Source organism: Oryctolagus cuniculus, chromosome 10, assembly GCF_051225735.1.
Source record: "Oryctolagus cuniculus isolate XC-2025 breed Fujian yellow rabbit chromosome 10, ASM5122573v1, whole genome shotgun sequence".
Classification (NCBI taxonomy): domain Eukaryota; kingdom Metazoa; phylum Chordata; class Mammalia; order Lagomorpha; family Leporidae; genus Oryctolagus; species Oryctolagus cuniculus.
Window position 1 is genome coordinate 60267002 of NC_142876.1, and position 27402 is coordinate 60294403.

The 27402-nt window shown below is 40.4% G+C and overlaps 1 protein-coding gene across 3 annotated transcripts in view; it reads right to left on the bottom strand.

Moving 5' to 3' along the window:
* MYOM1 (myomesin 1) overlaps positions 1–27402 on the bottom strand; it is a 166952-nt gene that overhangs the window by 127114 nt on the left and 12436 nt on the right. For all 3 annotated transcript variants that reach the window (XM_070050417.2, XM_002713606.6, XM_089305875.1), the window contains exons 2-3: positions 23974–24312; positions 3889–4029 (exon numbers count right to left, since the gene is read on the bottom strand). In XM_070050417.2, the coding sequence (XP_069906518.2) occupies positions 3889–4029; positions 23974–24287 (455 nt within the window). In that variant the 5' untranslated portion in view covers positions 24288–24312. The remainder of the gene's footprint in view (positions 1–3888; positions 4030–23973; positions 24313–27402) is intronic.

Here is a 27402-nt window from a genome sequence, read left to right on the forward strand (position 1 = left end):
CCAGAGCTATTCATGTATAAATATGTTCTAAATTTAGATGAAATCTTTATGTCTCCTGGGTTACTTTTTAAGATAGTAAAGGCTGTGTGTATATATAATATGGGTCACTGTATTCATTATGACAATTTTCATTCATATTTGCCCACTGCTCTGATGAGAAGAAATGATCAAACTTGCAATTGAGGTGGTGATATTTATAGAAGTGACTTGTTTCTATTCTTAATCTCTGAAGATGGCAAGTGAATCGTAATATCCAAAAGTGCTGTGCCTAGCACAGTAATTTATGATAGAATCTGTGTGGTGATTCATTAATGTTGATAAAATACTTGGATTATTTAACTTCTTTTAATGCCTTTGTTTGAAATCATGCTAGGGGGCCAGCGCTGTGGTACAGTGGTTGGGGCTGCTGCCTGCATTGCCAGCATCCCATATGGGCACTGGTTCAGGTCCTAGTTGTTCCACTTTTTTTTTTTTTTTGGACAGGCAGAGTGGACAGTGAGAGAGAGAGACAGAGAGAAAGGTCTTCCTTTGCCGTTGGTTTACCCTCCAATGGCCGCCGCGGCCGGCGCGCTGCGGCCGGCGCACTGCGCTGATCCGATGGCAGGAGCCAGGTGCTTCTCCTGGTCTCCCATGGGGTGCAGGGCCCAAGCACCTGGGCCATCCTCCACTGCACTCCCGGGCCACAGCAGAGAGCTGGCCTGGAAGAGGGGCAACCGGGACAGAATCCGGCGCCCCGACCGGGACTAGAACCCGGTGTGCCGGCGCCGCTAGGCGGAGGATTAGCCTAGTGAGCCGCGGATCCGGCCTAGTTGTTCCACTTCTGATCCAGGCTCTGCTATGGCCAGGGAAAGCAGTGGAATTTGGCCCAAGTTCTTGGGTCCTTGCACCTGCATGGAGACCTGGAGGAGGCTCCTGGCTCCTGGCTCCTGGTTTTCGATCTGCTCAGCTCCGGCCATTGTGGCCATTTGGGGAGTGAACCATAGGATGGAGAATCTCTCTCTCTCTCACTCTCTCTCTCTCTGCCTCTGCCTCTCTGTTAACTATGCCTTTCGAATTAATAAATCTTTATAAAAATACAAAGAAATTATGCTGGAAGTTCAGTGAGAGAGTATATTTACAATACTGAAGATTCCTTTAAATTGAGTCTCCTTAGATCTAAGTCAGAATTGCGTACTTGATTTTTCAAAATTTAAGAAAATACTGTCATTCTGTTTGCAAGTTACTACCACCTAAATCTATACAGTTTTCTAAGGAATAGAATTCCACATCTGCCTAGGTTTAAAATTTCTATGGAATACTAACATCTGTAGACAAAATTTTGTTTCTGACAAAACTTATTGAATTATAACTTTTTCTCTGTATCTCCAAGTATATACTATGGAAGTTAGTGATACTAATTTATACACTCTAATTTGATGGGGTGGCAGTGGGGGGAGATGGAATATTTTTAGCTTAGGATCCTAACATAAATCCTCTCATCTTTTAAAAATGAGACAGAAAGTAAATTAATTAAAAAGCAAATACAAAACAAACCATCAGGATAATTTGCTAGAACTCTCCATATAAATGAATACACAATAGAAGGTTTGAAATGAGTTTTGTAACATGATTCAGTCTGTATAATAAAGGATACTTTGGTCCTGGCTAAGACAACAACTCTAGATGAGTGAACTTTAAGCTCTCATTATCTCTAACAGTAGACATGTTGGCATAGCTCAGATAGCAAAATAAAGAAGCGAATGAACTAAATCTTGTAAAACAGTAATTATTTCACATGAGAACTGAAATACACTTAAAAATATTCTGGACCCAGGACAATAGGGATATTTTCTTTTATGTAAATATAAGGATTTTTTGGTGAGGATAAATGAATATATGTGAAAAGTACTAGGGCCTTAATACATATTGTTATTGTCATCATTATTATTATTGTTATTTGTTCAGGTGACAATAACATCTAAAATCTGGACACAAGGGCAAGAATACAATACTAACATGTTATTACCAAGTAAATATAAATTTAAAACTTCCGAAAACTCTGCCTATCTCTGACAGTCTCAACTTGAAACCTGTTGCTGACACAAAGTTAACTCAGCTTATTGGAGTTTAAGAAGTGAGATCTTCAGGTGTCATGCAGAATAAATGGTATTTTTTGTAATATAATATAATTGCAAAGGACATATACACTGCATTGGCCAGTCCTAAATGGGACTTCCAGCTTTTTCATTACTAGCTATGTGACTCTCACAAGTCATTCAGCCTTGTTTTCCTTATAGAAAACTTGATATACCAATACCTCTCCAGGGTAGTATGGAAGATTTTGCAACTGTTTAGACAAACCAGCTAGTTTGAGTCTCAGAAAATGACAGGTACTCAACAAATGTTCATTTCTTTCCCATTTTTTCTCAGATTGTGAATAATGTCAACATCATTGTGAAATGTTATTTTCAACATAGGAATAGAATATAAGAGAAGTAGCCATATTAAACCCAAAAGAGAATCTGAAAAAAAAAAAAACTTCAAACATCAATTTTTATTCACAGTCCCAGTTGCACCTTTTTCTTCTTTTCACAGTTTATTTTGTAAATTATCATTCCTTGAGATTGGCCCAGAGAAGATAAGACAGTTTGGTGGGGAAAGAGTAGGTAGAAGACATTTAGAACTTGAAGTTTTATTTTGTGCCCACGCAGGTAGAGAGGCATGGTGTGCAAGCTGACACTTAACTGGTGTTTTTAAAATTATTTTTCTAAACAGAGTGGGGAATAAAAGCAAAAGACAAAATATTTTACTTATTTAGCTTAGTCAAGTCTTATGAATGAATATAAATCTATATTGCACTATTGTGAAGAGGCTAAGTCCGCACAAATATATTTAACAATATAAGCAAGTTTCTCTGGAAAATTCCTTTAAAAAGTCAGGCATATCAAATACAGACGATGAAAAGCTAAAAATAAAATATTATTTATAGCCTTCAGAGTAATTATGCCTTTTAGCAATGGAAAGGAAAACTTAGGCAACAGAATTAAGTCACCAAAGATCACAAACAATTTCCTGACTTTCAGTGAGGATCACTTTTCCATGACTTATGCCCTGAAAGGATGACCTCAATTTGAATGCCCCTTAGCTATGGAAAAATCTGTCTTTTCAAAGGAAAATAAATGTTTATAAAATGAAGATAAAAAAAACTAGTATTACATACACTTGTAATTTAGTGATTACAACAGTCTATTTTCCATTGAACAAATATAGGAGACACATTCAAATTCTGACTAGATTTTTTTATCTAATTAACAATAATTGTAACCACACTGACAACTAAGATCTTTTCCACCTATGTAAACATACCCAGTATTTTACTGTTTTGAATCTTTTTCTTTTTATAGTGATAAATCTCTCATGACTATATAGTGTTCAGTCACTAGCATTCAAGGCTCTACTTTTCTTTTCAATTAGTTTCATATGTAGTACTAAGTTCTAACCATTCTCTTTTGTTCTATAGTCATTCTATGTAATGGTAAAGATTTCTGAAAAGGAAATTCTTTTTAACAGTTAATACATATGAGGGTACTTCAAAAAGCCTGTGTAAAAAATGGAGTTAAAATGTAAGTTTATTTTGGTACAAAAAAAATTCAAATCCATGAATAGTTTTTGTAAAATGCATTTTCAGCAAGCTTTTAAAAAACTTCCCATACCTCTCAGTACAAGGTTCAAAACTTCTTTAGAACTTTCTCAAGTACTGAGAGAGAGAATGTCTGTCTGTCTGTATGTGTGTACACATAGCGGATGTTCGATAAACGTTAGCTGCTAACATTGTTGTTGTTGTTATCATCTTGACAACATTTACCCCCACTTTCTAACAATCAAGGCCCGAAGAGAAAGCATACGCACCGTCCTGAGAAAATGGGCACCATGTAGTCACTTGGCAGGTTCTCTTTTTCTTCTCCAGACAGAAGGCTGTGCCTGGCTCTCTTTGTTTTGGGGCTCAACTTAGATGAATAATCTTCTAACAGCAGACTAGAATCTGTAAGACTGAAATAAAACCCCTAACATTAGGCAAATAAAGAAAATGCACTTAAGATATTCAAAATACTGATAATAAAATCTGTGGGGTTTTTTTTAAAGATTTATTTATTTATTCGAAGGGCACAGTTACAGACAGAAAGGGGAGACATGGAGAGAGATTGTCCATCAGCTGGTTCATTCCCCAGATGGCCACAATGGCTGGGGCTGGGCCAGGCCAAAGCCACCAGCCTGGAATTGCATCCAGTTCTTCCACATGGGTGCAGGGGCCCAAGTACTTAGGCCACCTTCTGTTGCTTTCCCGTGTGCATTAGCAGGGAACTCGACTGGAAGTGGAGCAGCTGAGACTTAAACCAGTGTACACATGGGATACCAGTGTTGCAGATGGAGAGTTAACCCACTGCACAACAATGCTGGCCCCTAAAAGAAAATTTTAACTTGGGAGAGTTTTCACAGAATCTTAGTTGAGTATCTTTTATTAGAAACACCTGGGACCATAATGTTTCAGATTTTGGGGTTTTGGGGATTTGAGAATATTTACACTGACTTTACTGGCTAATCATTCCTAATCCAAAAAATCTAAGATCTGGACCTCAAATAATGTACATTATATGGACTACAAAGGAAAAACAATCTAACAGTGATTACCTGGCTTTTTCCTCTTTAAAGTTTCAGGGAAAAGAGCAATGCTTTTATAATAAATCCAATTACCTCTGCTGTTAAGGTAATGTTTGAAATTTAGGCAGTTTATATAAAATTGATACATTGTGTATCCAAATCCATTTGAAAGGGAATTACTAAAAATGTACTCTTTTTTGGAGTGGGAACCCAGGTGATTCTGAGGCAGAACCCCAGATCTTCTCTCTGGGGAGAGCCAACATGTGAACAGTACAAAATGTACATATAATAGTGCAAGAAAACAAGTAGCACAGAACTGTAAGGGCTTCAAGGAAGTGCAGAGGGCACAGTGGCTCCACGTCTGGGGATGCAGGGTGGGCCAGTGCCTTTAATTCTCTGGAGTTGTCACCTGGAGTGGCCAAATTTTTCTTCCCCCTACCATGCTGCCCCTTTTCCCAGAGGGAATAGCTAGCTCTTTTTCTATAATCAGCATTAAAACTAAAGGTTAGCACCTTGAATTCGAGCTTGTGGATTGGTTACCAATTGGAAGCCAGAGTGAAATTTGTTCCTGGCTGGCTGCTCCAGGCAGTAGCAAAATGACTACAGTTCACAAAGTACAGGCTGTGCTTATACAGGCCTAAGCTTACAGAGGTATGTATTTCCCTTCACCCTTTATTACTAGATAAAATCAAATTAACTATGAGGCTTATATATTTCATTTCTTTCTATTTCTAGAACAGATTTTCAAATTTCTCTACTGCTTTTCTGCTTTGCTCTTTTCTCTTTACATCCATTCTAGTATCTACAGTCATATTCTCATGAGCTCATATTTTTCAATATTAATTTATATCAACATAGTTATGATTTGTCATTTTAGTTGTTCTGTTGCTTCTTATTCTGTTATTTCTTTCCTGTAAGGTGAATCATTAAAATAATGCATCTATTAAAAAGATTGTGTCAGATGTAATTATTCCATTCTTATAGGTAAATCAGAGCATCTGAAAATAGTTGAACTTGATGCTAATGAGTCAAGGTACAATCACCAGCTTTCATTTCACATTTCATCTGGAACAAAAGAGGCAATAAAAAGCACTATGACATGTATTATATAGTACTTAGAAAACACAAGATCTCCCCCTGTGTTGTGCCCTCTGAAGATGTTTTATAAGCTTTTTTTGGGGAGGTGGGTACCTGGAGAGGGACGTAAATCCTCAACCTTTTGGAGAGAATGATCCTGCGGGGGAAACAGGACACACAGCAGACTCATAGAATGGCAGCACTCCTGCCTCAGAATCAACCCTTGGGACATTCGGATCTGGCTAAAAGGTCCATGAGAGTCTCACAGGCATGGAAAGCCATGACACGGTGGCAAAAAACAATCTAAATGAAAGATCCTGGTGAACAAGACCCCAGCAGAAGGAACAGGCCATCAAGGAGAGAGGCACCTTTCTCTGAAGGGAGGAAGGAACCTCCACTGTGATACGGCCTTGACTAAACAAATTCAGAGTCGGTGAACTCAAGGGGCTTCCATAACCTAGACAGCTCATAGCAAGAGTCTCGGGTGATTGCTGACATCATAAATAAGAGTGCCAATTGTTAAATCAACAACGGGAGTCACTGGGTACATGCTCCCCACGTAGGATCTCTGTCCTTAATGTGTTTTACTATGAAACTTAAAAACAACACTACTAGTCGAACAATACCCTATACCTTGTGCGGTTGTGTGAGTACAGCCTGTTGAAATTCTTGCTTAGTATATACTAAGTTGATCTTCAGTATATGAAGGTAATTGAAAATGAAACTCGATGAAGGGCGGGATGGGAGAGGGAGTGGGAGAGGGGAGGGCCACGGGAGTGAGGGAGGTTGGGGGGGGGAGCCACAACAATACAAAAGTTGCACTTTGTAAATTCACATTTATTAAATAAAAAAATAACTATATAACAAACAAAAAAAAAGAAAAAATAACAATACTTTACCCTTTTAGTATTTTTTATGTTCTACTTAAAACTATTGGTTGAACTCTGTAATTAATACACAATTACTCTTAGGTGTTTAATTAATGCTATAACTAGTACTCAAATAGTATTTTACACTTTGTGTTTCCATGTGGGTGCAAACTGTTGAAATCTTTACTTTACTTAATATATGCTAAATTGATCTTCAGTATATAAAGATAATTGAAAATTAATCTTGATGTGAATGGGAGGGGAGAGGGAGTTAGAGAGGGGAGTGTTGTGGGTGGGAGGGAAGTTATGGGGGGGGAGCTATTGTAATCCATAAGCTGTACTTTGGAAATTTATGTTCATTAAATAAAATAAAATAAAAAAATAAAAAATAATTTAAAAAATCCTCAACCTTTTGATTTTTTGATAAAAAAGAATTCACAAAGGACTAAACATTATAATACCATGCAAATAGATGATTTAGTAACACTCGGTCATTTATTGAGGCTGGTAAACAAATCTAAATCAGAGAAAATTTAAGGAACCACCTATGTAATGATCAGTATAATGATTTGAAGAACAACCATCACTAGTCTGTTTTGATATGATTCACTTATACTTAAGTCTAATATACTCTATTAAATCTTAAAGTTGAAAAGTGTTTTAAAGGATTTAAATAAAATATGCAGATTTTAAATTTCATTTAACTTAAATTGAGGCTTACTGATCTCTTGAGCTTTTAGTTGTATCTAACTGTTGAAAATCATCTTCTAGTTACTCAGCTTCTGAGTAGATACTAAACATGATACATTTGAATCTGTGTAGGTCTTTTATGTACTGAGCTTAAATACTGAAGCTTCATGAATTTTGACTGATGAAGTACATCAGTGTAATTGAGGTAAGGATTGACTGTGTGTGCATGCAAGCAGCTATGTGTCTGTGTTTGTATCTAGGTACATCTTTTTATATTCTGCTACTAATTGTACTATGTCCCGTGTTAATATGTCTACAGTTAGCACACTTAAAATAAACATCTTCTAGTGAAGACATTATAACGTCTATGACTAGCAGCACAGAGAAGGGATAGCCAAGGTACAGAAAGCCTCTCTGGAAATATTCATTAACTCAGAAACTGGCTTATACCCACATATAATTCACATACTGAACAGAAAAAATTATAACCCTGTGCTCATAGAACTTTATAATAATTCTTGACAGGAAAAGAAAGAACAACACTATTTGCAGGGGTGCACACTGTGGCACAGGAGGTTGGGCTGCCACTTGGAATGCTTGCATCCATATCAGAGTGCCAGGTTCGAGCTCTGGCCACTCTGCGCTTCTGATCCAGCTTCCTGTTAATGCTCCTGGGAGGAGGACTCAAGTATCTGGGCTCCTGCCATCCATGTGGGAGACCCAGATGGAGTTCCTGACTCCTGGCTCTGACCCCTTTGGCCTGGCCTAGCCCCAGCTGTTGTGGGCATTTGGGGAATGAATCAGCAGATGGAAGATTTCCCATCCCTGCCATGTCACTCTGCCTTTCAAATAAATATATCTTTTTAAAACTTACAAAAGCTCAGACCAAGATGACAGGAATATTTACGCAGGGCTCTCATTTTACAGATGTGAAGCCTGAAGCCTAGAAACTGGCTGACCATCATCTTGATGGTCAGGTTAGTGTTCTTTCTACTATACCAGATGTTTCCAACTTTTATGACTGAGTACTCTCAATCGAAAAATGTTAGTCATGCCACCTACAAGGGGTCTTCAAACAGTTCATGAAAACAAAGATTGCATAGTGTGATCCCCAGGAAATTCTGTTTACAAATGTGAATAGGGGCCGGCGCTGCGGCTCACTAGGCTAATCCTCCGCCTGCGGCGCCGGCACACCAGATTCTGTCCCAGTTGCCCCTCTTCCAGTCCAGCTCTCTGCTGTGGCCCGGGAGTGCAGTGGAGGATGGCCCAAGTGCTTGGGCCCTGCACCCACATGGGAGACCAGGAGAAGCACCTGGCTCCTGGCTTCGGAGCAGCGCAGCGTCGGCCGCAGCGGCCGTTTGCGGGGTGAACCAATGGAAAAGGAAGACCTTCCTCTCTGTCTCTCACTGTCTAACTCTGCCTGTCAAAAAAAATTAAAAAAAAAAAAAAACAGCAAATGTGAATAGGAATTTAAAAGACAAAATAAACTGAGCAGAGTAATGCTGGGTAAATAGATGCTACATCTTTGTCCAGGCAGGTTCCTAAACAAAGTTAAAATATAGTAACAACACACTTGAGGGGAAATTCATAATCTAGAATTGTGAAAATATATTATCTGACATGTCTCATTTTCAGTAATAACAAAAATTCTGACACATGCTAAGATATGTCTCTTAGGAAGCTATGTGTCTTAGGAAAGTATGAACCATACTACCAGGAAAACAGTAAATAAAAATTGTATCTGGGTGGTCCTGGATGATGTATTTATCAAAGACTTTAAAGCTGTAATTATAAATATGTTCAAAGACTAAACAAAATCATGTTTAAAGGATGAAATGTATTTCAATACTCACGAAACAAATAGAGGACATCAACAAAGAGACAAATTATAAAATAGAATCAAATGAACATTCCAGAGCTTAAATTACAATAGTTTAAATGAAAATTTATTAGAGGACTCAACAAAAGATTTTAGATAGAGGAAGAAAGAATAAATGAACTTGAAGATAGAAATTATACAATCTAAAAAACCAAGTGATAAAAGAATGAAAAATTATAAGAGCCTCTGGGCCAACTGCACCAATATATAGGAAGAGAGCAAAGAGAGGGCAGGAAAATATATTTGAAGAAATAATAGCCTAAAACTTTTCAAATTTTATGAAAAATATTTATCTATGAATCTAAGATGCTAAATAAACCCAAGTAGTCTATATACAATGTGATACCTATCCCTGGATATATCATATTCAAACTGTGGAAAACCAAAGCCAGAGGGAAACTTTCATATCAGCAAGAGTAAAATGATTTATTACACACAAGGGAACGATAATACTGTTAATGACTTAAAAAAAAAAAAACTGAATCCGGCCGGCGCCGCGGCTCACTAGCCTAATCCTCCGCCTTGCAGCGCCGGCACACCGGGTTCTAGTCCCGGTCAGGGCACCGGATTCTGTCCCGGTTGCCCCTCTTCCAGGCCAGCTCTCTGCTGTGGCCCAGGAGTGCAGTGGAGGATGGCCCAAGTACTTGGGCCCTGCACCCCATCCCATGGGAGACCAGGATAAGTACCTGGCTCCTGCCATCAGATCAGCACGGTGGGCCGGCCCCAGCACAGTGGCCATTGGAGAGTGAACCAACGGCAAAGGAAGACCTTTCTCTCTGTCTCTCTCTCTCTCACTGTCCACTCTGCCTGTCCAAAAAAAAAAAAAAAAAAAAAAAAAAAAAAAAAAATCCAAGAACACATTGACATGATATAGTTAATGATAGGAAAAAATGTCACTCAAAAATTCTGCATCCAACAAAACTATTTTTCAGTCCTGAAGGTGAAATAAAAACATTCCCAAACAGAAAAAAGGAGAGGATTCATTGCTAGCACACCCGTCTTATAAGAAATGCTAAGAAACCCTTCAGGTTTAAAGGAAACAATAGCAGATAATAATTTGAGTCCATGCCAAAAAAAAAAAAAAAAAAAAGAGCATCAGAAATTAAATAACTGGGTAAATTCAAAAGATTATGCATGTATGTATACATATACCCACACATAAATGTATATAGATGTATATAGTTTTCTTTTTCTCTCTTTTGTTAAATCCTCTAAAAGATACAAGATGTATATACTTATCACACTGTATTGTTGGGTTTATAACATACATAGTTGTAATACTTATGACAATGGAACAAAGGAGGCGGAAACAGAGCTATCAAAGTTTCTATGTATTACTGGTATTGTTAGTATAAATCTGAAATAGATAGTGGTAAGTTCTGTATTGTAATTCCTAAAGCAACTCCTAAGAAAATAACTCAAAGACTGTAGTAAAGAATGGAAGGAGATCCAGTGTTGTGGTGCAGTAGGTTAAGCCACTACCTGTGACATCAGATTCCATAAAAGCACTGGTTCGAGTCCTGGCTGTTCTACTTCTAATCCATTTCCCTGCTAATGCACCTGGGAAGGCAGCAGACGATGGCCCAAATACTTGGGTCCCTGCCACCATGTGGGAGACCCCGATGAAAATACTGGCTCCTAGCTTCAGCCTGTCCCATCCCTGACTGTTCCATTTGGAGAGTGAACCAGAAGGTGGAAGATCTTTTATCTGTCTGCCTCTCTCTCTCTCTAACTCAGCCTTACAAATAAATAACATAAATCTTAAAAAAAAAAAAAAGGAATTAAAGTGGTATACCAAATGTATCTATTTAACACAAACTAGAACAGTAAAGGAAAAACAATGGAACAAAAGAGACAAGAAATATACTGGAAAAAATAACAAGGTGGCAGACATAAATCCAACCATTTCAATAATTTTATTAAAAATGATGTCAGGGAGTAGGCAGAGGATATTAGACTGGAAAGAAAGCCCATTCTAAATATAAACACATATCTGTGCTAAAGTAAGAGAATGAAAAAAGAATGTAAACGGTAACCATAAGGGGCTACAGTGGCTTTATTAATGTCAAACAAAATGCACTTTAAAATCAAGAAATAGGCTGGCGCCGCGGCTCACTAGGCTAATCCTCCGCCTAGCGGCGCCGGCACACCGGGTTCTAGTCCCGGTTGGGGCACCAGATTCTGTCCTGGTTGCCCCTCTTCCAGGCCAGCTCTCTGCTGTGACCAGGGAGTGCAGTGGAGGATGGCCCAGGTGCTTGGGCCCTGCACCCCATGGGAGACCAGGAAAAGCACCTGGCTCCTGGCTCCTGCCATCGGATCAGCGCGGTGCGCCGGCCGCAGCACGCCGGCCGAGGCGGCCATTGGAGGGTGAACCAACGGCAAAAGGAAGACCTTTCTCTCTGTCTCTCTCTCTCACTGTCCACTCTGCCTGTCAAAAAAAAAAAAAAAATCAAGAAATATTAGAAACAAAGAGAGATGTTTCATAATGATAAAAGGGTCAATTCCTCAGGAAAGCATAGTAATTATATATGCACATACACCTAACAGAGTCCCAAAATTCATAAAAAAAATGGCAGAATTGAAAGAATAAATAGAAAAGTAAAAGATAATAGTTGGAAACTTCAACAATTCACCATCAATAATTGATAAAAGAACTTATACAAAAAAAGCAAGGGTATAAGAGACTTAAATAACAACATCAATCAACTTGACCTAACTGATTTTTGTAGAATACTTCACCCAAAGAGAACAGAATCCCTATTCTCAACATTCTCAAGGATAGTTCATATGCTAGTCCACAAAAACCTCAATTGATTTAAAAAGAATTAAATAATAAAAAATATAGGGCCGGCACCGTGGCTCACTTGGTTAAACCACCGCCTGCGGCACCGGCATCCCATATGGGTGCCGGGTTCTAGTCCCAGTTGTTCCTCTTCCAGTCCAGCTCTCTACTGTGGCCTGGGAAGGCAGTGGAGAATGGCCCAAGTGCTTGGGCCCCTGCACCCACATGGGAGACCAGGAGGAGGCACCTGGCTCCTGGCTTCGGATTGGCACAGCACTGGCCGTAGCAGCCATCTGGGGAGTGAACCAACGGAAGGAGGACCTTTCTCTCTGTCTCTCTCTCTCTCTCTCTCTCTCTCTCTCACTGTCTATAACTCTGTCAAAAATTTTTTTTAAATTTTTAAAAAATAATATTCCTTCATAATGGAAAAATTAAATAAGAATTTACAACAGGGGGCTGGCACTGTGGCACAGCATGTAAAGACACCTCCAGTGCTGGCATCCCATATAGGCACTGGTTTGAGTCCCAGCTGCTCTACTTCTTTGTGGTTTTGTTTTGTTTTGTTTTGTTTTGTTTTGACAGGCAGAGTGGACAGTGAGAGAGACAGAGACAGAGAGAAAGGTCTTCCTTTTACCGTTGGTTGGCACGCTGCAGGCAGAGGATTAGCCTATTGAGGGGCGGCGCCAGCCCTGACTGCTCTACTTCTGATCCAGCTCTCTGCTATGGCCTGGGAAAGCAGTAGAAGATGGCCCAAGTCCTTGGACCCCTCCACCCACATGGGAGACCTGGAAGAAGCTCCTGGCTCCTGGCTTCAGATCCGCTCAGCTCCAGCTGTTGCAGCCATTTGGGGAGTGAACCAGTGGATGGGAAACCTCTCTCTCTCTGCCTCTGCCTCTCTGTAAGTCTGCCTTTCAAATAAATAAATAAATCTTTAAAAAAAAAAAAAAGAATCTACAAGAGAAGAGACTCCTCAAATATCACAAAATTAACACCATACTTCTAAATAGATTCATAATCAAAAAAGAAATCACTAGGGAAATTAGAAGATATATTTTTAATTACCTGTAAACAAAAACACAATATATTGACATTTATGGGATACAGCTAAAGCAGTGCTTAAAGAGAATTTTGTAGCTTTAAATATCTATGGCTAAAATGGTAACTCTTAGAAGAAAAGAGAAATGTTCTATGATGTTGACATAGTCAAACAGTTCTTAGATATAACACTGAAAGCATGATTCAAAATGAAGAAATTAATGTTTTAACTTCAAAAATTTTAAATTTCTGGTCTTTGAATTCATTGTAAAGAGAATAAAAACACAAGGAACAGAATTAGAGAAAATATTTGCAAATGTATCCAATAAAGGACTTGCATCCAAATACTTATCATTTAAAAAAAGGTTTATTTAGTCATTTGAAAGTCAGAGTTTCAGAGGGGGCAGGAGGAGACAGAGAGAGAGAGATTGATCTTCTAACTGCTGGTTCATTCCCCAGATGGCCACAACAGTCAGAGCCAGGCCAAGCCAAAGCCAGAAGCCAGGAGCCCCATTCAGGTCTTCCATATGGGTAGCAGTGGCCCAAATACTTGGACCATCTTCTGGTGCTTTTCCCAGGCCATTAGCAGGAGCTAGATCGGAAGTGGAGCAGCTGGGACATAAACTAGAGCCCATATCTGATGTCAGGGTCACAGGCCTTACCCATTATGCCACAAAGCCAGCTCTCCAAGTATTTATCGTTAGTCAGTAAACAAATGAAAATCAAAACCACAAGAGACCTCATCACATACCCACTATAATGGCTGTAATTAATAAGACAGAAAATGATAAATGTTGGTAAGAATGTAGATAAACTGGAATCGTCACTGCTGTGTTAGTATAAAATGATACAGCCAGTTTGGAAAACACTTGGGTAGTTTCTTACAGTTAAATGCAAATATAGTATACAATGCAGCTAATGTTTTACCATGTGCAGGAGAGGGGTTGGCACTGTGGCTCATCCAGTTAAGCCATTGCCTGCAACACTGTTATCCATATGAGTACCTGTTCTGAATCTTGGCTGCTCCACTTCTGATCCAACTTCACCCTAATGTGCCTGGGAAAGCAGTGGAAGATGGGCCCCTACCACCTGCATGGGAGATTAGGATGGTGTTCCTGGCTCCTAAATTTGGCCTGGCACAGCCCTGGCCATTGCAGCCATTTAGAGAGTGAACCAGCAGATGGAAGATCTCTCCTTCTCTCTATTTCTGCCTTTCAAATAAATAAATAGATCTTTAAAAAAAAATTGCAGGACAAAGTGGACTTTAAACATTATTGAACAACTGCCTTTCAGGACCCCTGAAATTTTCACAGATTTAGTTAGTAACTTTCTGTACCAACTTCATTTATTTCACATAAAATTAACCAAGCATCACTGTGTGCCAATTCCTGTGCTTGACGCTGGGAGTGGATATGAATAATGTTCTGCCGGCACTGATGGATTACAACAGTTCAGTCACCTCTTTCTTTCTTTCTCTCCTGACACCTATGATGCCCTCACCACATGCGTCCTTTCTTTTTTTTTTTTTTTTTAAAGAAGATGTACTTATTTTTTACTTGAGATTAAGAGTTATATAGAGAGAGGAGAGGCAGAGAGAGAGAGAGAGAGAGAGAGAGAGAGGTCTTCCATCTGATGGTTTACTCCCCAATTGGCCGCAACAGCCGGAACTGCCCGGATCTGAAGCCAGGAGCCAGAAGCTTCTTCTGGGTCTCCCACGCAGGTGCAGGGGCCCAAGGACTTGGGCCATCTCCAGGCCATAGCAGAGAGCCAGGGCGTTAACCTGCTGTGCCACAGCGCCGGCCCCACACATGCATCCTTTCAATCTTGGATTTCTCAGCCTCTAGAACCATGAGCCAAATACACTTCTATTGTTTATAAATTACCCAAGCTGTGGTAGTCTGTCATAACAGCACAAAATGGACTAAAGCAAAGATAAATTAAAAATCTTTTTTTTCTGAGAGCTTTACAGTCTAGTAGGGGAATACATGTGTTATATCAATCAAGGAAGGATAGGAAAGAAGAGAGATAAGCAGAAAGACCAGAGCAAACACAAGTTGAATTCTCAGGCTTGAGAGGGAATTTTTATCTAGGGTTATCAGGGAATCCTTTGCAGAAGAACTCAGCATTGAAATATCGCGTATAAAGCCAGGATGAGAAAGAGGTATATGCAAAGGCTTAAAAATAAAAACTATATTTATTGCAAACTTATCTGTAAATCTTCAAGGAACTTTATTGAGTGACCACAAAAGAGCTGAACTTATTGTTATTATGACAATTTTCCTTTAAAACTGCAATATATATTGATAACAAGATACTGCTGCACATACACAAAAGGTTCAGCTGTTTACCAGAGAGATAACGAGGCATTGGTGTTAATGAGCTGTGGGTCAGCTTTCTCTTCACAGCCTTTGTTCCACTTAGCCATGGCCCCATAGGACTTCTGGTATCTGTTTCCTAATCTTGACATGAATGGAGGTTTCAGAGAACAAGTCAGAGGGAGAAAAAGAGTACTTTTTTGGGCTAATATTCTTTACAAGAAAAGGTTTCTTATCAGATACAAACATGAATTTAGTTGGATCAACATCACCCTTGAAACTTATAGATTCATATTTTTTAAAAATCCTATGGCTTTAGATATTTTTGGGTTTTTTTTGCAATTTTTATCTTAGATATATCTTTTTTTCTATTTCACTCACTCAGCCATAAAAATAGCTCACTTTTAATTTCTTTCAAAGTACTTAGGGGTGGGTGTTTGGCCTAGCAGTTAAGCTGCCAGATAAAATGCCTGAGTTGCACATCAGAGTGTCCAGGGTTCTCAGATGATTTGATTCCTGCCAGGATTGAGTTTCCGGCTCCCAGCTCTGGCTGCAGGCCATTGTGGGCATTTGGGGAGCGAATCAGTGGATAGGAAATCTCTCTCTCTGTTTTGTGCCATTCAAATAAGTAGATAAATAACTACTTAAATAGGAGTATGACTTTTTTTTCTTCTACCTACAGCTTTATCTTTTCCACTATTTAAATATCTACTGACAAGTAATATCTTGGTGATCTTTTCAGTAAATTTCCACAGATAATATACAGTCATGATCTAAAAGCAAATATCATGAGGGCCTGAACCACTCTCAACATGAATGTGGAGGGGCTGACACCGTGGCGAAGTGGGTAGGGCTGACGCCTGCAGTGCCAGCAGCCCATTAAGTGTGCTGGTTTGAGTTCTGGCTGCTCCACTTATGATCCAGCTCTCTGCTATGGCCTGGGAAAGCAGTAGAAGATGGCCCAAATCCTTGGGACCCTGCACCTGCGTGGGAGACCCAGAAGAAGCTCCTGGCTCCTGGCTTCAGATCGGCGCAGCTCCGGCCATTGTGGCCAACTGGGGAGTGAACCATCGGATGAAGGACCTTTCTCTCTCTCTCTCTCTCTCTCCCCCCTGCCTCTCCTCTCTCTATGTAACTTTGACTTTCAAGTAAATAAATAAATCTTTAAAAAAAAAAACAACAACATGAATGTGGAACAGTCACGTATTCTACAAAGAGTAGATGGGTAAGACACAGAAATTTAAATCTCTTATGCTTCCTATCTGTATTCACACGTCAGTTTTCACGTATTTTCATTTCAGGAATTAATTTAATCAGATTAGCTGGTGGCCCTTTTTTTTTTTTTTAATTTATTTATTTGAGAGGTAGAGCTACAGACAGTGAGAGGGAGAGACAGAGAGAGAGGTCTTCCTTCCGTTGGTTCACTCCCCAGATGGCTGCAACGGCCGGAGCTGTGCTGATCCAAAGCCAGGAGCCAGGAGCTTCCTCCGGGTCTCCCACGTGGGTGCAGGGGCCCAAGCACTTGGGCCATCTCCTGCTGCCTTCACAGGTGCATTTGCATAAAGCTGGGTCACAAGCAGAACAGCTAGGACTCAAAATGGTACTCCAATATGGGATGCTGGCATTGCAAGTGGTGGGCATAACACCAGCCTAGGAATCTTTGTTTTTTAAATTAACTTATTTATTTTTATCTGAAAGACACACACATGTGCATGCACACACATACACACACACATACAGAGCTTCCATCTGCTGGTTCACTTCCCAAATGCTCACAACAGCCAAAACTGGGACCAGGCCAAAGCCAGGAGGCTAGAACTCAACCCAGGTCTCCCATGAGGAGGGACCCAAGAACTTGACCCATTATCTGCTGCCTCCCAGGGTGCATAATTGCAGGGAGCTGGATCAGAAGCAGAGCTGGGACGCAAACCCCAGGACTCTGATATGGGATACAGGTGTCCCAGTTGGCAACTTAACTGCTGTACTAAATGTCCACTCTAGGGCCCATTTTAAAGCATGGGTGAGTTTACTCCACATTTTTTAGAAATCGTGTTATACAAGATACTTGACAATAGTATCTGGTGATGTATTATGGAGTCTGTCTGTTTCTTTATAGACTGAATTTTCTAGAGTTTGTAAAAGCTGATCTTATTAACTTATTTAAAAACAGCCTAGACAACTACTCCCATTATACTTTGGAGATGGTCACTGGTTTGACTAGACATAGCACAAATGTTAGCTACTCATTGAGTTGTTCCTGCTTTGTTTCATCCAGGAACACTTCTGTGGAAAAGATCAAGCCTATTGCAATGGCTCCCTTGAGCTCCTGGAGTCCAGAGATCTCTGTGGGGAAGCTCATTTGCACCCCTGTCTTGGCCAGCAGGAAGATGTTGACTTCAGGAGGCCACACTGTGTAGGGGCAAAGCTAACATTTAGTGAGAAAAGCACAAATAGACCAGTCCATTGGCTCAAGAGTTTTTATAATTCAGATTCAGCCATTTGAGTCTACCAATGGGCTTACATCTCCATTAAACTATGGTTTTTTTCAAGGTGGTTTTCTCATTAAATATCAGAAAAACACTAAAAATAGAGTAAGGTATCTTAAACATGAAGTAGAATCTCTGGGAATGGAGAATAAGTAAATAGTTTTACCACCATAAAATCACCAAGTGAGAGTCTTAGAAGATTCAATGTATACAGAAAATCCACATGGATTTTTTTTCCCCCATGGTCTCAAAATTTCATGGCTTAGAATGCTGAGATCTGTAAGAATTTTGATGGAATTAAGAATTCAGGGGTGGGTATGTGGCCTAGTGGTTAAGACCCATGACCCATATCAGAGTACCTGGGTTTGATTTTCAGCTTTAGCTCCTAATTCCAATTCCCTGCTAATGTGGAACCTGAGAGGCAGTGGTGATGGCTCAAGTAGCTGGATTCCTAACACCTAAGTTAGGAGTTGGAGACCTGGATTAGTCTATTCTCTACACAATAGCCACCATGATCCTGGTACAACCTGGGATCAGATCCTGTCACTTCCCAGCTCAAAGAACAATCACAAGTCCACCATTTAACTCTGAATAGAAGCTCCTTACAGTGACCCACAAGGCCCCTCAGCATCTGTCCTACCTTATCTTTCTTACATATTCTTTGCCTATTGTCTCTGTCATTTCCCCATTCTCTCACATGCGTGTCAATGCTATTCCTTGCTGTAAGGCCTAAACTGGCTGATTCTGACACCTACTGTACCTATCACCCAGATAATTTTAACACTAGCTCCCTCGGCTACTTCAGGTCTTTGCTCAGGTTTTGTCTTCTGAATGAGGCCAGACTTCCCTATTTAAAATTACAACCTGCACCCCCATGCTGCATAATTAACTCTCTTACCCTACTTTTTTCTAGTTTTAAAAATTAATTTTAGGGCTGGCGCCATGGCTCACTTGACTAATCCTCCACCTGCGCTGGCACCCCGGGTTCTAGTCCCAGCTGCTCCTCTTCCACTCCAGCTCTCTGCTGTGGCCCGGGAGGGCAGTGGAGGATGGCCCAAGTGCTTGGGCTCTGCACCTGCATGGGAGACCGGGAGGAAGTACCCAGCTCCTGGCTTCGGATCGGCGCAGTGCCAGCCATGGTGGCCATTGGGGGAGTGAACCAACGGAAGGAAGACCTCTCTCTCTTTCTCTCTCTCACTGTCTATAACTCTCTCTCCGTTTCTCTCTCTCTCACTGTCTAACTCTGCTTGGCCAAAAAAAAAATTAATTTTATTTATTTGAAAGGAAGAGTTAGAGAAAGAGAGAGAGAGAGAGAGAGAGAGAGATCGATCTTCCATCTGCTGATTCACTCCCCAAATAGCTTCAACAGACCAGGCTGGGCCAGGCTGAAGGCAGGAGCCTGCAGCACAGTCAGGTCCCCCAAGTGGGTGGCAGGGGCCCAAGTACTTGGGCCATCTTCTTCTGCTTTCCCACGCACATTAGCAGGAGCTTGATTGGAAGTAGAGCAGCTAGAATTAGATCCAGTATTCATATGGGATGCTGGTGTTGCAGGTAGTGGCTTAACCTGCTGTGCCACAGTGCTATCTCCCCTCCCCAATCTTTTATGACTTTCACAACTCTTCTAGCATAATACATAATTCAATTTAAATCAATATAATAAAATCAGTAATTTCCCCCGAAGCTCCTAGAGCAGGGCTCAGCACCCCAAGGCACTTAGTAAATATTTGTGAAATTGTTTGTCATAAAACAGCCACTAAGTAAACATCTTACATAATTATCTCTCCTCAATGTCACAGCTTGAATAATAATCACTTTTCTGATTTTATAGGTGAAGAAACTTGACTGGCTAACTAGTTTATTTGAAGTCACAAGCCTACCTGCAAGTAAGCAAAGACTGACCCCTGAAACCACACTCATCCCATTATGTTAGAACAATCAGAAATGGATATGCAGGTCAACACTAATTTCATGCCAACAAAGGAGGCTGGGACAGAAGGAAGTAGATTTCTTTCATAGCTCCTTTTGAAATCATACTTGGTGGAAGATGAAACAAGTTTTTAAATTCCCCTCAGTCCCTACTGTAGGTATCACTTAGAGTCCCTTAGAAATCTCTGTCTGATTCATTTTTTGAAAAGATTTATTTATTTGACAAGCAGGGTGATTCGGGGGGAGAGAGAAAGAGAGAGAGAGCGAGAGAGAGAGAGAATACACTTTGCTTCTATCCACAGGTTCACTCTCTAAATGGCTGCAACAGCCAGGGCTGGTCCAAACTGAAACCAGGAGCCTGAAACTTCATTTAGGTCTCCCACGTAGGTAGCAGGGTCCCAAGTACTTGGCCCATTATCTGCTGTCTTCCCAGGCTAATTAGCAGGTAGATGGATTGGAAATGGAGAGGACAGGTCTTGAACTGCTTCCTTATATGGGATACTGGCATTGCAAGCAGTGGTTTAACCCACTGTGCCACAACAACAGCCCCTCTATGTCTGATTCTATACGGTGAATTAGAGTCTACTAGGGCCCTGTTTGGCATTTATGAATACCCTCAGATTTTCTCTCCTAGAACTTGTCCCTTCCACCTATTGTTCCCTGCTTGAAAACTTGGTTATTTGTGTGCTCAATAGCTTCTCCTCAAAAAGGGTAAATAAAAAGGAAGCACAACTCAAAGGTATACCTTGATGTTTCAAGAAAAATCTGGATGCAGTATAGTCAAGGGAAATATCTGGCTACAACTGGCATCAGGTACCCATGGAAAGGGCAGGGACTTGGGTAGGATGGGGGTTCAAATCATTACTCTGCTGAAATTCATTCATGGGCAGAGATTAAAAACACTTGCCTGGAGTGGGTGCTATGGTACAGCAGATTAAACCACTGTTTTGGATGCCTAGATCCCATATGTGATGCCAGTTCAAGTCCTGGCTGCTCCACTTTCAATCCAGCTTCCTATTATTGCATCTGGAGGCAACATTAGATGGCTCGAATACTTATGTCCCTGCCACCCACATAGGAGACCTGAAAGGACTTCTGGGCTTCTGGCTTTGGCCTGGCCTACCCCTAGCTATTGTGGGCATTTGGGGAGTGAACCAACAGATAAAAGTGTTATCTTTCTCTGACAATCTGCCTTTCAAAATAAAAAACAAAAAAGAAAAAGAAAAAAACTTTCCTAATGGTGGCATAGTGGTCATGAGTACCATTTTCCCTTTAATTCCTAATAATATTTGTTGACAATTAGTATAAAACACTGATCTTGTCATTCTGAGAAGTTTTGTATGTTTTAATTGTACACTTTTTTTCTTACTATGACCAGGAATAGGGGAATTAAGAATATGCCTTCCAGAATTTATGTTATAACCCATGGCTCAGAATATAATTGATAACCAATCTGTGCTGAAACCACATTGACACTGAACAGTCCATTGTTCCTAGGACTCACTAAGGTCAGCCAAGCCATGAGTACATGGGAGCATAAATCTCCACTGTTTCCACTGTAACACTGGACACCTAACTACAAAGCAGAGACTAAAAATAGACCAAGTCTAGTGCTTGCATACACTACACAGAGGTACATTTCCAACTCCCCGAGTCTTAATCAACAATCCTGCTCATAACCCCAGGAGAGATTTTTCATTTAGTAGGAGAAAGTCATTTTATTTTGAATACGCTAAAATACAACCTAAAGGAATTACGAAGACTTTGAAGTGTTCAAAGCATATTATCTGCACCTGTTAGTTCTAGGACTAAAAAAAGACAGACTAAAATTCCTCTGGGATTAGGTTGGCTTTCTTTGTCTTTGAAATTTCATTGTACAAGTGAAAAAAAGCTATTATTGGCATTTTCTTTCCCTTTTTGTTTCTAGGTCAACATGTTTCCACCAAGAAGTTTGAGTTGTTCAAACATAACAAGCCATTAACTACCAAACTAACCACATAAGAAGGAACAAAATTTGAAGTTTATTATAGAAAAATAATTATGGTTCTATTCTCAATAGAAATTTATTATTGAAGACTACAGTAAAAATGGTTAAGTCTTCTAAATATTATATAGAATGAATGTTTTCTAAATAAAAATGTTCAAGGATTCACATATGCTCAAGGATTCAATTACTAATGTTTGATATATCAGATTATGAATGAATAAGATTATTCATTTAAAAGAACTATTTGTATAAAATTAAAATAATTTTAACATAAAATTTAACAATAGAACTGGAGAAATAAAGCCCATTTAAAAAATAAGCTCATAAAACTCTACAGAGTTTCTACAGCATCAGGGAAATGAAATAACTACATAAGAGGCTATGTTAACAACTGCTTGGTAATGAAACTACCCATCTTGTATAGACTTAGCACAAAGAGTCCAGGAAAATGGATATTTCAACTGCAGTCCTCCTCTGTTACACAACAGCTGCTTTCCTAAATGAGGGTCTTAAACATGTCTGTGGAACATTTTTCAGGGGAACAAAATGACGCTGTCACATTCACATGGTGTTCATTCCTTCCAGTTTTTCTTATGAAGGCATTTGATTTGAGGCAAGTGTTAAAAGAAATAATTTTACCCCAGTGACAATATTTCCATATTTGCAGCCAACATAAGAGGCTTATGAATATCCCATGGCAGAGTATGACCTATGAAAGTGAGATTGCAAAATGATCCCATTCCATTTAAGTGGAATTTCAGAACGTTGCCATCATACATTCCAGGTAAACCCCAGCAGATACTCGCTCTGTTACTCAACCTAACAGAAGTCCCAAGAGGTCATGGTCACTGACAAAATGACAGCGTACTTCAGGTGCCGGTCAAACCCGACAGGGATTTAGAAATCTCTGCTCTCCAAAACCTTCTTCAATTTTACTCATACAAACTACCCTATTATTTCCTCAACTTTCTAGAGTTCTAAAGATAAACACTTTCTCCAATTATCCTTCCAGGTATTTTATGGACTTCAATTATATAAGGCTTAAAATTATGTTTATAACAAAAAATGCAACTTACACCAGATGCTTTGGAGAGGATTAGAGGCGGCAGGTGTCTATTTACCGCATAGCCCTGAAATATCTACATTTTGAAGATCAGCAATTCTCTTCTCTCTATGGACTACAGATAGATTTGTAATAAAAATCATATGTATCATGCAAGTGTTTCTTAAATCCCCATGAAACATTGCATTCTGAATATTGAGAAAATACAAGTTTGCTTGGTCTGATAAAGCAGCTATCTGCCCAACATTCATTAGGGTGAGACAACAGAACAGATAAACCAACTGCCACATTCACAGGGAGAGACACTTCTCCCAGGGACACTGTTGCTGGGAAGGGTCACGGTAACCTTCTTTTAGGGATTACAGACTCACTGAGAAACTTTTTTCTAGGAGAAACATCTTGCCCTTGCCTGAAGGGCTTTAGTTGCTTGTTGACACAGAGAAGCAGCCTCAATACCCACCCTAGGTGAAGAGTTCCAGAAAGGAGTTTCTGGATACAACAGCCGACATTTATCTTAACTTTATTATTCCCCCAAAAATGGGACCCTGGGTTTACTTTGCAGACCAGACCTGCATATAAACTTCACTATTCCTAGAATCCCAAAATAACTTTCCCATTCCTAGTATATTGGGTCCCTCATTGCCTTGTGCTGAGAAATCTGCCTTTGTTGCAGTACAGGTTTGTTCCTATTATTTTTAGGCTGACTGGGACAGAGCCATGCTTTCACAGAACATACCAGCTAAAGAAGATGCTGCTGCTTGAATAATAGCTCAGAATTTGGGGTACTGGCTTTCAGATACTGAAAAACAGAATATATTTCAGCTGCAGCTTAATCCCCTGTGACCTGTGAATTTTAAATTCTATACTGGCTTCCTGTCTAAGCAGAAACATTCTGAGAGCCAGGAAACCTGCTGTGAGTGTTGAAATGATATTATCTGGCTCTACTGCTGCTAAAGTTCCCTATGGCAGAACTTCCCTGTTTCTAGAAACATCACCATGGGCCACTCAAGCAAGACTCTCAGTGTGACTACGAAGCTCTGTGCCAGTCTTGGAGACAATTAAGGGAATTATGTCGACAAAGGTCTCAGGTCTCCCAAATCATGGTCTCTCTCCACACCTGGTTTAAACAAAAGGCTGCCATTTTTTTTTAAAGGAAAAAGTGACATGGGAGGGTTATTCAGAGCACACAACTTTTCCTTGAGGAAGGCAAGCTGTTTTTCACGTACCCGTGGGAGTAGCCATAGTCGTAGGCTGAGGCCGCCTTGCGACTGACTTGAGATGCAAGGGAGTACTGTTCAGCTCCAAGACTGTAGGCCTGAGAGGCCTGCTGCTGGTAGGCGGCAGACGCCTGACTGAAGGCCTCTGCTTCCTGGCGGTGTGCAGCAGAGGAGCGGCTGCTGTAGGCTGTGGAACCATGGGTATAGATGGCAGAACGCTTCTTCTCCTGCTGGTACTGGCTTGTAGTGGTGCGCAGGTCCTTGTGGCGGTAGCTGTGATCATAGTGCGCATGGGACTGCTGATAAAATGGCAAAGACATCATGTGCCCCTGGATGGAAGCAGGCCACCTACAGGAAGGCAAGAATTTTTGAGTGACTCACCAAGGAGCAAATTCTACAGAAAACATCATCTAAACCAATGTGTAAAAAGTAATAATCTTGTGTTTTCCAAAGAGTGGACAGAAAAGGATGCAAAGTTTGGCTTAACTGGTAATTCAATCAGATCTCTGCTTCACAGCACAGATGTGGTAGCTTTGGGAGCCATAAGGAGGGAAGGTCTGTACTTCCGGGGAAGAGAAGTCCTTGTCAAGGTCCCCGCGGGTGCCTAAAGGTCAACCAATGAAGATCTCTGACGCGCAACTTCCCCAGCCCCCATTCTGTTGCTCTGTTGGGACCGGTGAACCTCGCCCGGGTGCAGAACCCCAATAAAAGCCTGTGAATTAATTGAATTGTCTGCCTGGGAAGATTTGCTACACACCGGACACCTTGCAAGATGTCCCCACCTTATCACTGTGACTCCTTTTTTCTTCATATCTAGGAGGCCTTGACAACGTTTCCCTATCCTGACTATTGTGCTTTCTTCCCTAAAGCCCTTAGTATTATGGCATTTCATTCTGACAGGGGTTTCATCTGGGAAAATATATAATGAGAGGGAGTAGTATGATGTTTGTTCAACAAATTAGTGAGCCCTGACCATGAACCTGTAACTATTCCAGCACAAGAAATACAATGGTGAACAAAAACAATCAAAATTCCTGCTCTAATGGCTTTATATAGGGCTTATATTCTATTATAGGAGATAGACAATAGAGAAAACAAGTAAGTAAAGTAAAAGATATACTATGATGTGCTAAATGCTATTGAGAAAACTAATGAAGCAGGAAAGAAAGATGGTTGTAATTTTATTTTATTTTTTAAGGATTTATTTATTTATTTGAAAGTCAGAGTTACACAGAGAGAGGAGAGGCAGAGAGAGAGAGAGAGGTCTTCCATCTGATGGTTCACCTCCCAGATGGCTGCAACAGCCAGAGCGGTGCCGATCTGAAGCCAGGAGCCAGGAGCTTTCCCCCCTGGGTCTCCCAGGGGGTCTCCCACGTGGGTGCAGGGGCCCAAGGACCTGGGTCATCTTGTACCGTTTTCCCAGGCCATAGCAGAGAGCCTGATTAGAAGAGGAGCAGCCGGGACTAGAACTGGTGCCCCTATGGGATGTTGGCGCTTCAGGCTAGGGAGTTAACCTGCTGCACCACAGTGCCGGCCCCAGATGGTTATAATTTTAAACAGCCTTATCAGGGCTGTCTTCACTGCAAAGTGACATCTGAGCTTGAGAATATCTGGTGGGAGAGTGTTCCAGTTGGAAGATCAGTGCAAAGGCACTGGGGAATGAGCATACCTACTGTGCTTCAGGAATAGTAATCAGGTGAGTGAGGCTGCTGGGGGTTGTAGGAAGTGGGGAAGGAGAGGTAAGGAACACAGGCAGCAGGAGGGGAAGGGAAGACAGTGTAGAGTCCTACAGGTGACAGTAGGGCTTTTATTCTAAAAGGGAAGACATGCCATGCAGAAGCTCTGAGCTGAGAATCACTCTCACTGATGGCTGAGGAATAGATTACTGAGGGGCGAGAGGGAAAATCAGGAGACCAAGTAGAGGACTGTTATGGATGGGCTATTCCCCACCCCCGCCACCCAACTCCAATTTATATGCTGAACCCCTAACCTCCAGGTCCTCAGATGGCAATTGCATGAAAATTTGGAGATAGTGTCCTTAATAAGGAAATTAAGTTAAAGCAAAGTTGTTAGGGTAGACCCTGATCCAATATGACTGGTGTCTCTATAAGAAAGGTAGCAGACAGATCTGTTAAGAACGTGAAGATGTATAAAGCATCTACAAGTTAGGAAGAAGCCTCAGAAAAATCAGCCCTACTGACACTTTGGTCTCAGGTTTCTTCAGAATTGTAAGGAAATGCATTTCTCTTGTTTCAGCCACCAGCCTGTGGTACTTTGTTATGGTGACCCTATCAGACTAAGGCAAAGGCCATGGCAACAAGTCCAGGGTAGAAAGGACAGCAGGGAAGGTGTGAGAAATGGTCAGACTCTGCAAAAGTTTTGAATGGTATGAGATGCCAGACAGACCTTCACGTGGAGATGCTAAATGGGAAGCTAAATATGTGACTTTGGAGTACCTGGGGAGAGGCTGGGGGGTGGGGGGGAGGATGGTTCAGAGGCACTACATTTGGAAGTCAACAGCAGGTAGGTGGTAGTAAAAGTCACCCACAATGGGAATGATTATCAGTGGAAAAGAAAGTCCTAGAACTGAACCTAATGTTATATAAAAGTTCTCTCAAATCTCATAAACACTTCAAAAAAGGCATAGTCTCAAAATAGGGGGAAAAAATTGTTCCACCAGAAATTTGAAGGCTTCTAATCTTCGTACAAAAAGACGTGAGAGTGCAGTCTCCAGTATGGTGGTCAGCACTGGGAACTTAAGCTAACAACTCTACTGAAAGCCAGAGATAGGTTTGCTTATTATAGGGAGGGGAGACTTCATATTGCACTAGCTTTCTTGAATAGACGGTCCACTGACAGGAGGCTTAACAGCCACATACACAATCTTGGTCAAAGCAATAGTTTTCTGAAAGTCCCCCTCCCCAAATGTTTAATGCTTTTGTACATGTTCTGAAATGTTATTTTTAAATTTTGTAAGTAAAATCAGTTTTGAAGTAATCAACTTTTTCCAAGCTTTTTTAAAATTCCAAATGAGGACTGAATCCTTTCTAAACTTGCCCTATTTAAGTTCAAAATTACTTTTTATTTAAGCTATTTTAAGAGTCAGCATGTATTCCTTAGAAGAGAAAATCTAGTAAACCTCACTCCAGAAATATTTACTTTAGGGCTCATGGAAGGTATCAGTCTACCTGACATTTCCTAAGAGGAAAAAAATAGCTACTAGCAAGCAACCTGGCTTCGACCTTTAAATAGACTGCTATTTTCTGTTAGTGAATAATATAAATATAAATATAAAAGAATAATTATCACATGCAATGAATAATTACTAGGTACATTTTGATAATACAAAAGATTATACTATATTAATATAGAATTATGTGTTAGGCAGTTATAAAGAGATAAGTTTCAGTAATGATACATACTACATTGTAATCTGGA